This window comes from Erinaceus europaeus, chromosome 3, assembly GCF_950295315.1.
Source record: "Erinaceus europaeus chromosome 3, mEriEur2.1, whole genome shotgun sequence".
Classification (NCBI taxonomy): domain Eukaryota; kingdom Metazoa; phylum Chordata; class Mammalia; order Eulipotyphla; family Erinaceidae; genus Erinaceus; species Erinaceus europaeus.
In genome coordinates, this window is record NC_080164.1 from 132548474 (window position 1) to 132564567 (window position 16094).

The 16094-nt window shown below is 36.8% G+C and overlaps 1 protein-coding gene across 1 annotated transcript in view; it reads left to right on the forward strand.

Moving 5' to 3' along the window:
* Window positions 1–15192, forward strand: part of CENPC (centromere protein C) — a 75310-nt gene extending 60118 nt beyond the window's left edge. The window contains exons 15-19 of the mRNA XM_060187993.1: window positions 2115–2243; window positions 3968–4063; window positions 6004–6158; window positions 12666–12756; window positions 14313–15192. Of these exons, the coding sequence (XP_060043976.1) occupies window positions 2115–2243; window positions 3968–4063; window positions 6004–6158; window positions 12666–12756; window positions 14313–14383 (542 nt within the window). The 3' untranslated portion in view covers window positions 14384–15192. The remainder of the gene's footprint in view (window positions 1–2114; window positions 2244–3967; window positions 4064–6003; window positions 6159–12665; window positions 12757–14312) is intronic.
* The last annotated feature ends 902 nt before the right edge of the window (window positions 15193–16094 follow it).

The window sequence follows — 16094 nt, forward strand, 5'->3', positions numbered from 1 at the left end:
AGAGACAATGAAAAAGATATGGGGAGAGAGACCAGCGCACTCTTCAGTTCTGGGTTGTGGTGCTGGGAATTGAACCTGTAATTCTGAAACCATAGACATGAAATAACAATTATGTACAACTATTATGCTGTCTCCCCAGCTCTTTTACAGTGTATTTAAAGATATTTATGCACATACATGTTTTTTTTTTGTATTCCTTGCAAAGTCCTACATTTTGATGTATCTCATTTATTCATTGTAGTCCTAAAATATGACAAGAATAGATTCAAATCTATTGATAGACTTACTTGATTACTACAGATAGGCTGAATTTTTCTTCTATATTAGTTTATGTGTGTACTTGCTGTATAGAGTGTTATATCAGTATTATTAACAAGATTTCTAATTACATAAAATGAAACATTAGATCAGACCATGAGATAATTATAAATGGCAAAGGTTAAATATTCCTCGTATTATCCTCATCCCCTATCATCTATTCCTACAGAAATGATATGTTAGTCAAGAAAGTTGTCTTATCTTCTTTGATAGATAATAGTTAAAATAAACGGGACTTCGTTCACATGTAGCTAACAATAAGTAGTTACTATACTTTCTGTGCCTGCCTCCCTATCTGCCTGCCTGCCTTCCTCCCTTTTTATTCTTCTTGCCGTTGCCATGGCTGCACCATTCTAGGCCTACTTTTTCTTTTCTTTCTTTTTTTTAAAATAAAGTTTTTATTTATAAAATGGACAAACTGGCAAGACCATACGATAAGAGGGGTACAATTCCACACAATTCCTGCCACCGGAACTCCATATCCCACCCCCTCCCCTGATAGCTTTCCCATTCTCTATCCCTCTGGAAGCATGGACTCAGGGTCATTGTGGGTTGCAGAAGGTGGAAGGTCTGGCTTCTGTAATTGCTTCCCCACTGAACATGGGCGTTGGCAGGTTGATCCATACTCCTGGCCTGCCTCTCTCTTTGCCTAGTGGGACAGGGATCTGGGGAGCTGGGGTTCTAGGACACATGGTGGGGCCGTCTGTTCAGGGAATTCAGGTTGACATCATAGTAGCATCTGGAACCTGGTGGCTGAAAAAGAGTTAAGATGGAAAGCAGAGTAAATTGTTGACTAATCATGAATCTAAAGGCAAGAATATTGCGAATGGAGACTTGGGGTCTCCACTTTGGAAAAATCTAGTAGGTCTGTTTTAGGTATATTCCAAGGGGCCTTTGACCCAACTAGTTTTTGCCTGTGCCTGACATCCAATACGCAGACAATAGCCTAAGCTATTGTCTGGGCATTGTATCATAGTTGGAAAAAGGACCAGAAAGCTAGATCAGAGAAGAGAGTAGCTCTGAAACATGGGAAACATGTATAAATATTGTTGACTGTAAACCCCATCAATTTGATCTGGGGCCCATATTCAGCCTAGGAGCTATGTAACCTCTGCATCCCTATAGGTGTGAGCTCACATTCTGTGGTCATGGCTAGGAAGATTCCAGGCTGTACTATTTTCAGGACCCAGTGATGAGTGGAACCTGTTAGAGGTGTAGGCCCATCATGTATGTGTGGGAATCCCAGGACTCCCTGACTAGGGCCCCAGGTGAGGGGGTGGCAGGCCTCCTTTTTCAAATAGAGAGGGGGAGCTCCTATAACAAAGCTTTCCCTAATGAATGGGACTCAGACTGTGGGGTCATGCACATGTCAAAGCTGGTACATTCCCAGGTGAGCAATCTCAAGGCTCTGTTTGTTATTCATAACTTTCTTCCCCCTTTACATAGAAGGGGAGAGGGAAAGAAACCATAGCACCAAAGCTTCCCCTTGGTGGGGGCCGGGCTTAACCTGGGTCATGTACCTTCCAACTAAGTATTTTGCTGTTAGTTTTTATACTGCAAATAGTGGTTGTTGATCTCAGGGAAAAGGTATCACTCAGTTATCAGTGCTTCTTGATTTAAGATAATGGAGACATAAATGAAATTGGTTGGCATGTATACTGTTGGAATTACTTGCTGTAGAATTAGTGATGATGCATTTCTTTGATACTTTGAAAGTGTACTGCATTAATGTAAAGAATTTTATTTCAAACTTTCCACTTTTCCAGATATGATACTTTCTCATTTTTGTCTTTCAGGAGGATTTGTGATTGGTGGAGTATTGTCCCCAGGCATAGTAACAGCCAAAAGGAAGGCAAAAGGAAACACAGGAAAAGTGAACAAAATAATTAATAGGAAAAAGATCTGCCTTGATCATAATGAAAAAAGTATGAATAATATGAACTTATTCCTGAAAATAACTTGTAAATTTTATTTTATTTGTTTTAAAATAATTATTTTTATGAGAGAGATGAGCATTTCCTAACTCTGGCATCTGATGGTGTCAGGTATGGAATAAGGCACCACTTGGACTTTGGACATATAAATCTTTTTTTTTAATTTTTAAAAAATATTTATTTTCCCTTTTTGTTGCCCTTGTTTTTTAAAAAAATATTTATTTCCTTTTGTTGCCCTTTTAAAAAATTTTTTTTGTAACTATTATTGTTGAGTAGGACAGAGAAATGGAGAGAGGAGTGGAAGACAGAGGGGGAGAGAAAGACACCTGCAGACCTGCTTCACTGCCTGTGAAGTAACTCCCCTGTAGGTGGGAAGCCGGGGGCTCGAACCAGGATCCTTACGCCGGCCCTAGCTTTGTGCCACCTGCACTTAACCTACTGCACTACCGCCTGACTCCCGCCCTAGTTTATATTGTTGTAGTTGTTGTTGTTATTGATGCCATCATTGTTGGATAGGACAGAGAGAAATGGAGGAGTGGAAGACAGAGAGGAGGAGAGAAAGATAGACACCTGCAGACCTGCTTCACCGCCTGTGAAGCGACTCCCCTGCAGGTGGGGAGCCGGGGGCTGGAACCTGGATCCTTACTCCGGTTCTTGCACTTTGTACCATGTGCGCTTAATCCACTGTGCTACCGCCCGACTCCCTGGGCATATAAATCTTGACATTACTGCTTAATGTGTTCCTAACCTTAGATTTTATTTTAAATAGCAATGCTTATATTCTTTGCAAAGTTTGAAAATAAACTTTTTCCTTCCTTCCTTCCTCCCTCCCTCCCTCCCTCCCTTTCTTCCTTTCTTTCTTTCTTTCTTTCTTTCTTTCTTTCTTTCTTTCTTTCTTTCTTTCTATCTTTCTTTCTTTCTTTCTTTCCTTTCTTTCACCAAAGCACTGCTCATTGGCGTATGGTGGTGCAAGGGATTGAACCTAGGACTTTGGAGCCTCAGACATAACAGTTTGTTTGAATAACCATTATGCTATCTACCTCTGCCCCTCTCCTCTCCTCTCCTCTCCTCTCCTCTCCTCTCCTCTCCTCTCCTCTCCTCTCCTCTCCTCCCCTCCCCTCCCCTCCCCTCCCCTCCCCTCCCCTCCCCTCTTCTCCCCTCCCCTCCCTCTCCCCTCCTCTCCCCTCCTCTCCCCTCTCCTCCCCTCTCCTCTCCTTTCCTTCTTCCTTCCTTCCTTTCTTTCTTTCTTTCTTTCTTTCTTTCTTTCTTTCTTTCTTTCTTTCTTTCTTTCTTTTTACTTTTTAAAATAGTATTAATGGCATAGTATACACAATTTCCTTGTGAAAAACCACACAATGAAATGAAACTTTTCTTACCTAATTTTGGTGAATTCTTTCTACAGTGTATTATGTACTTCCTATTCTTTCTACAGTGTATTATGTACTGTTAAGAGAATGTACATCACTTTTTAATGACATAAGAGTTCAAGAACTGACAGGCTTTAATAAGTTTATAAGAAACAAGTTCAGGATATTTGCTTATATATTAAATCTTTATGGTTTTTGAATCTTTGCTTACTACAGTGACCGTTTATCAATAAGAATAAATTGTTGTGTCTTGGGCTCCTTTGCTTTGTATCTTGCCTATAACCGTACTTTACATTAGTTTTAATAGAAAATAATTTTAAATATCTAATTTGTACATTTCTTTTACAGAGAGTAAATTAGTGATAAATCTAAATATACCACTAGGAGACCCATTGCAGCCAACAAGGGTGAAGGACCCAGAAACAAGAGAGCTTGTCTTCATGGGTAAGATAAGGGATAATATTGAAAATGTTATCCATAATTAAAAACATTGCTATCCTGTATTTGGTTAGAAAAGTTGTCACTGCTGTCAGAAGTTGCTTTAAAAAAAAAATTTTTTTTTGAAACTATTTATTTATTATTGGATAGAGACAGAGAAGCTGAGAGGGAAAGATACAGAAAGACACCTGCATCTCTAACACTTGCGAAGCTTTCCCCCTGCAAGTGTGGACCAGGGACTTAAACCTGGGTCCTTTTACACTGTAAGATATACACTTAACCAGGTACACCACTGCCTGCCCCCAGAAGTTACTGCTTTTTTCTGCATCTTGAATTTATGTATTTGGATATCTTGTGATTATGGATTGTCTGTGTTCACATATGACCAGAGAAAGACCAGAAGCTAGTGTTGGGGGAAAAAATGTTTTAATTGTAGACCTGAAAAGATTTGTAAGAAATAAGGGAAGTTTGAAAGTGAGATAGTAATTTGTGAGCGACAGATCTCTGGTTATTCAGAACCTTTATCAGGTAAATAAAAAATTTTTATTTAATAAGCAAGTAGAGAAGAATGTATTATGTAATAGTATGTGTTAGACTTTTTCACTTTTTTTTTTTTAACAGACCACTGTTTAGCTCTGGCTTATGGTGGTGTGGGGGATTGAACCTGGGACTTTGGAGTCTCAGGCATGAGAGTCTGTTTGCATAACCATTATGCTATCTGCTCCCGCCCCCCCCTTTTTGTTTAAATATATATATATATATATATATATATATGCATTTTTTTTTTTTTTTTTTTTGCTTCCAGGGTTATTGCCAGGACTCGGTGCCTGCACCATGAATCCACTGCTCATGGAGGCCATTTTTTCCCTTTTGTTACCCTGGTTGTTTTACCATAGTTGTGGTTATTATTATCGTTGTTGTTTATGTCATTGTTGTTGGATAGGACAGAGAAATGGAGAGAGGAGGGCAAGATAGAGGGGGGAGAGACAGACACCTGCAGACCTGTTTCACTGCCTGTAAAGTGACTCTTCTGTAGGTGGGGAGCCGGGGGCTCCAACTGGGATCCTTAACTGGGATCCAATCCTTGCACTTTGTGCCATGTGCACTTAACCCACTGTGCTACTACCCGACCACCTAAAAAATATATTTTATTTAATATGAGAGAGAGAGAGAGAGAAACCAGAGCACTACTCAGCTCTGGTTTATGGGGTGTTGGGGATTGAACCTGGGACTTCAGAGCCTTAGGCATGAAAGTATCTTTGCATAACCATTATACTATCTTCCCAACCCTGTGTTAGACTTTTTAAAGATAAAGTAATCTTGGGGCTGGATGGTGGCACACCTGGTTGAGTGCACGTTACAATGTGCAAGGACACAGGTTCGAGACCCCAGTCTCCACCTGCAGGGGGAAAGCTTTGCGAGTGGTGAAGCAGGGCTGCAGGTTTCTCTCTTGTCTCTCTCCCTCCTCCTTCCCTCTTGATTTCTGACTTATCTCTATCCAATAAATAAAGATAATAAAAATTTTAAAAAAAAGGAAATCTTTCTTGTCTTCTAGCTAATTTTAAATTTCTACCTGAGCTATAATAAAATAATACTGACATTATTATGGTTAATTCCTAAGAATTACCTAATAGTGTTTTTTAAAAAATATTACATGCACATTAATTATTTGATATTCAGAAATCTAATGTAGATTAAATATTTTGTTTTATATAAAAGGAAATAGAAACACAGAGAAGACAAGTGGCCTGCATAAACTTGTAAAAAGAGGAGATATATAATTGGACTCTTAACATTTTAGTTCTAGTATCAGTTATTAATTATTTATGTCTTTAAGGCAGGCTTGTATTTAGAATTAATTCTGTTGTTTATATGTAAATACATTATAAAATTGATCAATATTATAACTACTGTTTTATATTTTTACATTTGTATTTTTCCCTTAGATCTTGTAAGACCACGAGATACATATCAATTTTTTATTGAACATAGTGAATTGAAAGTATATAAGACATTGGATACACCTTTTTTTTCTACTGGAAAATTGATATTAGGGCCACATCAAGAAAAGGGAAAGCAGCATGTTGGCTCAGATACCTTGGTAAGTTTATTTCTGCATATATTTATATATCATTTACTATGTGCAGGTTTTATTTACTGAACTTGATGAGACCTTCAGTTTACTATTTCTGCAGAAATGATATACTGTAGTGTACAGAAATTGTTTTCATCTTTTTTATTAGTGATTTAGTATTGATTTACAAATTATAACGGGTGTAGTTTCACACCTTTTTCATCACCAGAGTTCTATATCCTCATTCCCTCCATCGGAAATTGCATTGCTCTCCCAAGATCACAGATAGGGAGAGAAAAATTTTTGTTATTTGTTTAGTCTATTTAGAATTAGTCAGGGAACAATTATTTAAAAATCCTTGTTGTTATGTATAGCAGAACTTTGAGATTAAAATGTTTAATGAGTAGTTATTAATAACTTCACAGAAGATTAGTTTGCAGATAAACCATTAGAATTTTAAAACTGGAGGGTAATATTAAGTCTAAATCTATTTTTTATTTTATTTATTTTTTAATATTTATTTATTCCCGTTTGTTGTCCTTGTTGGTTTATTGTTGTAGTTATTTTTGTCATTGTTGTTGGATAGGACAGAGAGAAATGGAGAGAGGAGGGGAAGACAGAGAGGGGGAGAGAAAGATAGACACCTGCAGACCTGCTTTATCACTTGTGAGGCAACTCCCTTGCAGGTGGGGAGCTGGGGGCCAAACTGGGATCCTTACACCGGTCCTTGCGCTTTGCTCCACATGCGCTTAACCTGTTGTGCTACCGCTGACTCCGTAAGTCTAAATCTAATTGTGACCGTGCATTTTAGCAATAAAGGGCTAAAAGAAAGATCATGTGACTAGTGGTAGCAGACAGGATTGTGTGTGTGTGTGTGTGTGTGTGTGTGTGTGTGTACACATACACACATTTTCTGGCTGAAGTTATTACTCTGCTTATTTCTTTTCTTATTGTCACCAAGGTTATATCTCTGTGACATAGTGCCTGCACAACATAGCTCCTGGTGACTGTTTCTCCTTTTATCTTTGTTTCCGCCCACTTTGTTTTATTTGATAGGACAGAGAGAAATTGAGTGGGGTGGAGGAGATAGAGAGGAAGAGAGAGAGACACATGCAGAGGAAGAGAGAGAGACACATGCAGACCTGTTTCACTGCTCCTGAGAGTTTCCTCTAGCAGGTGGAGAAAGGGGTTGAGCCTGGATCATTGCATATGCTAAATATGCACTCAACTGAGTGTGCCAGTACCCAGCCATTATTACTCCATTTTTCCATCTCTGCTTTTTTCATTGGTGACTCACATCTCTAATACTGGTTTGATTGATACATATCTATATAGTTAGATAGCTATGTGCATATCTATAATTTCTAGTGACCATATTTCACAGAACTTTTCTTAACTCAGATATACATATCTGTCACTTTCCCAGATTTTTAATTTTAAAACTATAGAATTTGGGAAACCAGCAAATTTAAGAATAATATTGTAACAGCATTTAAGAAGTATTAAATAGGGAGCTGGCCAGTAGCTCAGCATCTTAAGCACACTGGTGTAAGGATCCCGGTTCGAACCCCTGGTTCCCCACCTGCAGGGGAGTCACTTCACAGGCTTCAGGTGAAGCAGGTCTGCAGGTGTCCATCTTTCTGCCCACCTCTCTGTCTTCCACTCCTCTCTCCCCATTTCTCTCTGTTCTAACAACGATGACATCAATAATGACTACAACAATAAAAAACAAGGGCAACAAAAGGGATAATAAATAAATAACATTTTTTAAAAGGAAGTATTAAATAAAAATATTAAATCTAAATTACAATTTAGTTAGTATTTTAGAAACTTATAGATGACAAGTTACTAAATATCACACTCAAAATCATTATTTTTACTGACAAAATCAAAGTAAATTAAAAAAGAGGGGGAAGAACTCCAAGACCCCCGAGTTCCTGTTAACTAAGAAAACCAAATTCAAACAAGGAAAGGTAAACATGTTTGATATCAGTGTAATAAGAACCCAGATTAAAAATATTCTTTAACTAAATTTTAGCATGTCATAGAGCTCTAGATATTATGAAAAGAGTAACAGAACTAACTAAAGTGACATATAATCCCTGTATACTCACTAAGGTAAAGTAATGAAGATAATTTTGAAATGCCATCATTAAATGAAACCATTTATCCATCATATTGTCATGCCTTTATTATACAAAAGGGAATTTTTGAAATTTTTAACATGGCTTATATCCAAAGGGATCCACATAAAATTGAGTGATACTTTATAATTACTTAGTTATAGCAGAGATTAGTAGAGAAATGAATGTAGCCTTTGACTTATGAATCATATTTCAGGATATTTTCCTAAGAAAATAAAAGTTAAGGGGAGTCTGGTGGTAGCGCAGCGGGTTAAGCGCAGGTGGTGCAAAGCACAAGGACTGGCATAAGGATCCCAGTTCCAGCCCCAGGCTTCCCACCTGCAGGGGAGTCACTTCCCAAGCGGTGAAGCAGGTTTGCAGGTGTCTTTCTCTCCCTCTCTGTCTTCCCCTCCTCTCTCCATTTCTCTCTGTCCTATCCAACAACAACAACATCAATCATAACTACAACAATAAAACAACAAGGACAACAAAAGGGGATAAATATTAAAAAAAAAAAAAAAAGTTAAGGAAGCTGAAAGTATATGGTTTTTATAGCATAGACAGTATTTACAACAATTAGAAGCTATTAAAGTGTACACAGGAAATTTGATATTTAGACTTAATGAGGTAATAATATAACAGTTACATAGCACATGTTCTTAGTATTATATCAAGCACTTTGTTATTAATTTTAGCATATTATTTTGAAGAATAGGATAATTGTTGAAGCAAACTGCAAAGTAGGAAATTCTCTTATTTTCCCTGACCAGAATTTTAAAATGTAAATGACAGAAACTTGAAAGAGATGTATAAAAGCAGCATGTTTGTAGGTACTTATAGTTCATTTAATTTCTTCCAAATAATTGCCTTTAGCCTTTGTTTTAAAAAATTTCCCTAGACCAGGGCACTGCTCAGTTCTGACTTAACAGTGGTACTACCGCTTGAATCTGGGATGGCAGAACTTTAGGCATTAGTCTTTTTGCATAACCATGATACTATCTCCTCAATTCCCTTGCTTTTAATTTTTTGTAATGAAAAATCAGAATTAGTTTTTTTCAGTAGAGGATTTTTAAAAAAAAATTATTTATAAAAAGGAAACACTGACAAAACCATAGGGTAAGGGGTACAACTCCACACAATTCCCACCATCAGAACTCCGTATCTCATCCCCTTCCCTGATAGCTTTCCTATTCTTTATCCCTCTGGGAGTCATTATGACCCAGGGTCATTATGGGGTACAGAAGGTCGAAGGTCTGGCTTCTGTAATTGCTTCCCCACTGAACATAGGTGTTGACAGGTTGATCCATACTCCCAGCCTGCCTCTCTCTTTCTCTAGTGGGGTGGGGCTCTGAGGAAGCGGAGCTCCAGGACATATTGGTGGGGTTGTCTGCCCAGGGAGATCTGGTTGGCATCATGATAGCATCTGGAACTTGGTGGCTGAAAAAAGAGTTAACATAAAGCCAAACAAATTGTTGACTAATCATGGACCTAAAGGCTAGAATATTGCAGGTGAAGAGTTGGGGGGTGGTCTCCATTTTGTAGATAGCTAGTAGACATATTTTAGTTATATCCTAAAGGGCCCATGACTATACTAGTTTTTTCCTGAGCCTGACATCTAATATGCAGGTGGATCCAAGTTATTGTCTGGGAAGATGATGTCATGGCTAGAAAAAGGGCTAGAAAGGTGGATCAGGGAAGAGAGTAGCTCCCAAATATGGGGAAGGGGTATAAATATTGTTAACTGTAGACCCCATTGATTTGACCTGGGGTCCATATTCAGCTTAGGAGCCTATATAACCTCTGTATCCCTGTAGGTGTCAGCTGATATTCTGTGGTCATATGAATAGGAACGTTATAAACAGCCCCAGCTTCAGGACCCATCTTCCTCAGGTGGTAGATAGAATATATTATCCAGCCTCCCTTTGGAGGATGGAACATTCTCTACCATTGTTGATCCACATTGAGGGCAAGGTCCTATGGGGTCCCACAAAGGGGGTCTGTTGTGTTGTTCCTGATAGAGATGACCAGTGACAATGAAGAGAGGGATCTATTCAAGGTCTAAGCCCACCATGTCTGTGTGGAAATTTCAGAACTCCCTGACTGGGGCCCCAGCTGATGGGGTGGCCTGATAGTGACTAAAGAGTCATCATTAAAGTATGCCAGTCTCTTGCCTTTACTCAGCTTTTGTAGTCCTTAGTTTGATAAGGTTAGCTTTGGAGTAACTGAGAGAAGTGTAATAGGAAGTAGGTGAGAAAGGGTATCTATTTCATTAGGAACTTTATGGTGTCTTTTTAAGGTCTCTCTACTTGTTTGCTTCATTTATTGACTCACTACAGACTATTGTGAGTTACTTTTATTTTATTTTATTTACCAGAGTACTGTTTAGTTCTGGCTTATGGTGGTGCAGGAGATTGAATTTGGGAGTTTGTAGCCTCAGGCATGAGAGTTTTTTTGCATAGCCATTATGCTATTTACCCTCTGTTTTTTTTTTTTCTTCAATTTGTACATATGTACCACATGATTTAATACGTGTATATAGAAATAAAAGGGACAGATGGAGCCACCAGCACAAGCTATTAATTTAACTATTTCCTTCAAATTCAGTGTTAGAGAATCTGTATGAGAAAGAGCAAGCATATACCTTCAGTAGATTTGTTAAAATCAAACTATAGGAGAATTAAGAAAATCAGAGCAATTGATTGTGCCTAAGATCTAAGTCTCTATGTTAGAGTAGGATGACAGTTTGTTGGAGGGTGAGATGAACTGACATCTATTTTTTTTTATTTCAGAAATGTGAAAACATATCCAATCTTTATAACTATTGATTGTCAACTACTGGATTGTCACAAAAGTCATGACTCAGTCTTGCATAGAAAAACATATTATGACTTTTCAGACTTCCTGATATATCTAGGCATTGAGCATCAATGTTTGCTAATATCTAGAAAACAGTCAAACATTATATGCTTCCTGTTAAAAGATTTACACCAGTATTTGTAAAATATTCCTGCCTCCTTTACCTCCTTATGAGCAAATAAGTGAACAAAAACTGCAAATGAATTTGTAAATCTAACTACCAGTCTTTGGGAATTTTAAAAAACAATAGATCTTTAAAATGATACCCTGGGGTTATAATCAGCAAAATTCAGCTGTGTAAAAATTTTTTTAAAAAAAATGTTGCTGTTTGATTTTCTTTAATGTGTAAACTAGATGAAGTAATAAAAGAACTGCATGGAGCCCAGGGACCAGGCTTTTCATACCCTGGCATTGTTGACACTTTGGACTGAATAATTTGTAGGGGACCTGTCTGCAAGCCCTTAAAAATATGACATTTATGAGAGAAAACTAGAAATGTGTATTCATTCAGTAGATAATCAGGACCAGTCCTTTTTTTTTGTTTGTTTTTGTTTTGTTTTGTTAGAGCAAGCTTCAGTTATCAGTTATCATTTTCAACTTGAGATTATTTTTTATTTATGATGTGCTCACTGGAACTGAACTCCATGATAACTTTAAGTAATATCAGAATAATCTAAATTACCTTTTGTATAGTGATTCTGATTCATTTTTAGCCAGAAATAATAAGGAATAAGGAAGGAAATTTAGCTATTATTGTTTTCTATAGCTTATCTAACAAGTCACTTTAAATTTTACAATTTATTTTTTCAAAGTATGTAGGTTTGAATTCTGGGGGAATTAACTACTTAGAGGATCTCAGGCTATAATCGAGATGTTGGCAGATCTGCATTCTTAGATGTTCCAGAGGCACAGAGACCACAGCTCAGCTGTGGTTTATGTTGATGTGAGGGACTGAATCTGGGAACTTCAGGCATGAGTCTTTTTACATAACCATTAGCTAGCTATCTTCCCCACACCTGTATTCTTCTTTAGTTTTAGGGTGATTTTACTTTCAAGGTCATGCAGGGTATTAGCAGAATTTAGCTTTCTATGGTTACAGGAATGAAGTTCTCATCTCTTCATTGGTTATGTTGGTCAGGATTTCATTCTGAATTGATAGAAATGTCTACATTTCTTGGTTCTTGTGCTAGCAACAGCTTAAGTTTCTTTCTTCTTTTTTTTTTTGCTTGTTTGCTTTTTTTGTTTGTCTTCATATTAAAATTTTTCCTCTGTCTTATTGCTGTCTTCTGCTTTGCTTTCAGGAAAATAAACTCTTAATTTTTAAAGATTCATTATTAGATTGTACCCTCTTAAATAATTTAAGGTTATTGTTCAGTCTTCCGAACCTTTTGCCATGTACTATAAAAGGTTCTGGAGACTAGGAGCCTGACCAGCTTTGGGGTACTATTAAACCATGCCTACCATACTTTTTCTTTGTATTTTCAAAGAATTTTCACTTCTTATAGTTGTTAGGGTGATTCAATCTGAAATGAGGTTTTCATTTTTCATTTTACAGATTTTTTATGTTAACTTTGGTGACCTTTTATGTATTTTACATGAAACACCGTATGTAATAACAACTGGAGATTCCTTCTATATTCCTTCAGGTAAGAATAATTAAAACAGTCTTCTTTCACATAGTTACAGTGTTCATACAATAGCTTGTGAGTATCATGAAGATGAACTTCACAGTGGTATTCCAAATGAAGCACAATGTGACTTAGACTAAAGAAGTTTGATATAGAGTTCTTGTAATTTTATCACTAGGAAAATGTGTTATGTTTTTATTTATTTAATTTTTACTATCAAAGTTATTGCTGGGCCCTCAGGGTCTGCAGGACTACTTTGCTAGTCCTGGAGGCCAGTTTTTTTTTTTTCTTTGACAGGGTGAGAGAGGTGGGGGAGGGGCCTTGGGGAGACACTAGAGCACTGTTCCACTGCTTGCGAGTCCTTCCAGCCCACACAACACTACCCCATTCCCCTCTCCATCTGATGGGTAATAGAAGCTTGGACTTGGGTCCTTGTGAATGCTAATATGTGCACTTTACTGGGTACAGCATTACCCTACACCCCCACAGTAGTGTTTTAACACCTGGAAATTGAACAACAGTTTATTGATAAATAAAGAAATTTTTAGGGGCTGGGTGGTGGTACACTGGGATAAGCTCACATAGCATGAAGCTCAAGGACCTGCATAAGGTTTCTAGTTCCATATCCTAGCTCCCCACTTGTAAGGGGGGGAGGCACTTCACAAGCAGTAAGGCAGGTCTACAGGTGTTTCTCTGTCTCTCTCCCTCTCTACCTCTCCATCTCTCAATTCCTCTCTGTCCTATACAATAAAATGAAAAAATTTAGGAGGCAAAAAAAAAATACATAAATTTATTTGGAAGATGTGTTGTCCAGGGTAGAAGGAAAATTATTTCCCCTGTGTTATTTCTGAAGTTATTTTAAACATGCAAATAGTGTGCTTCATTGAAAAAATCCTGGCACTGAATAGCAAAAGTCTGTGAAAGTAGAAATTTTAATTAACTAACTAATTAATTAATTCAGCAAATGTGACTGAGTACCAAGCATTGTTCTAAAAGTAGGTACATAAGTAAACAACATAGGCAGTGATAGATCTTATACTCTGTGAAAGGAAATTGTATATGCCAACAGTGTTGGGAATATTACATTTATTAATTTATTCTTAATATTTATCAATTTATAATATGTAGAAATACACAATGATTATGATTATCAGTGCTGTACAACTGCTTGCGTTTGATAGTATTATCCGTATTTCACTTTTACTATATTGATTTTGAAATAGTGTTTATCTTGTTTAACTTTGTTAATTAATTTTGTATATTTGTCTATATATCCATATGTTTGGTATAGTGAATTCATAGTAGTTCCAAAGACCTAATCATGATTGAGTTCAAAAGAGTGTTCCTTCCTCTATTGTCTAAGTTTTCTTTTCATTGATTGTCTGAATGATGTGAAGTTTTGCATTCTTTCAAACCTTACCTGAATCACAAGGGGTGGTTCGTTCTTAGGTATTTCAGTTCATGAGGATTTGGTGAAGTTACTGTTTATATTTGGTGCTTATACTGCAGCTGCTTCAGTGATAGCCAAGTACTTAATCAAATGGAAATAATTCTTACTTTCTTATCCCTTCTAGGAAATTACTACAACATCAAAAATCTCCTGAATGAGGAAAGTGTTCTTCTTTTTACTCAGATAAAAAGATAAAATAAAATTTAAATATATGTGTACATAGATGTGTCAATATCTGTGTATCTAGACATGGGTATATCTATAGGTGGTGATACAAGCACACAACAATTTGTATATTCAGACTTTTATTTTTCTGATTATTTGTGATGTTTAAAATAAACATTTCAGTTCTGTGTGCACTTGTATGAAGTATTTCAAACACTGATGTGTATCTTCTAATTTTTTCCATGAATGCAATCTTGACCTCCAGTGTTACCCATATTCATATTTCAATAACATGAAAATAATACCAGAGTTAAAAGATATTTCTTTGTTGGAAATTTGATTTGATTAATATATCTATTTACTTAAATTTTTTTCCAGTTATTTCTTTTAAGTCACTAATCATTGAATAATAAGAACTGTGGTAAATTATATGTCTTTATTCATTTCCTAAGTCTGCTGTAACAGCACCGTACACCTGGGTGGCTTATATCAATTGAAATGATTGTCTTCCAGTTCTGGAGATAGGAGTCTTAACATCAAGTGTCAGCAGATCCACCTTCCCACCTCTGAAACCTGTTGTGGAGGTTTGCTAGCAATCATTTGTGTTCCTTGGCTTGCAGGAACAGCACAGATCTCTACCTGCATTGCCAGATCTGTTCATTTTTTCTCATCTCCTGTGCCTCTGCCTTTGTACACCTTTTATTAAGTTGTTATGTATAAATGTTTTTGTTGTTGTGTTTCTGTTCACATTTTTTTGTTGGAAAATGTGTCATTTGTCATTGATATCTGTGTTTGGCACTATCCTTCCTTTTAATATTAAATGAAAAGTCTTAACGAAAGAGTCCAATTTTTATTTCTTGCATATTTTGGTATAGATACATTACAGTTACAGTTAACTGAAGAAGTTTTGTGTGATTATCCTTAGGCCACCCCCTTTTTCAGGTCTATCACGAACAGTCATGCATATACATTTAAAACATTTTGTAGGTGGAGTATTACTGTATGATAGTTTTTCCATACTACATTGCTTTTTTATTATTTCTCCTGCCGTAAAGGCTTATCTTTAAGTTATGACTATTTTGTTAATGACGAATTTCCTAGGATAAATATAACCTTGATAGGACATTTGTTTATAAACTATAGTCTGATTATATTGTATATGTTTTCTGATTATCAAAGTAAATTTCAAGTAGATATTTTCATTACTGAACAGTTCACTATTATTACTAAGTTCTACATTTAGAGCTAACCGGTTACTGCTACGTCATTAAACTCTTTTGTATATTGTGAGGTGTATCAGTCACAGTCAGCTTTTCCATGTGCTTATGCAGTTGTTTGTTATGATCTCAGTCCAGTCACACCCCTGGAAGTTCTCTTAGGGACCACAGAGGTAGGTGTGTGTTTGTGTATGTGTGTGTGTGTGTTTTGCTTTTTTAAATAAAAATCATACATGCATATACATGTATGCAGGTAAATGTGCTTTAATAAACACTGAAAGATTTCTGCAGTCAAGTTAACTACATACTGCATAATTTCTGTGTGTGTATTTAGAATATCTGAAAAATAGTCTCTTAAGACCTCATTGTTGTTGCTGAGGAGTTATTCTGATGGCAGTCTCCGCCCCCAGGTTTTTCTATGCCCCGCTAAATCCTAGAGTGCCCCCTTTCAACCAATCCTGGTCCTACACGTCACCCCTGGTTGTTGCCCAATAAAAAGCCCCCTCACCCCTCCCCTCTCTCTC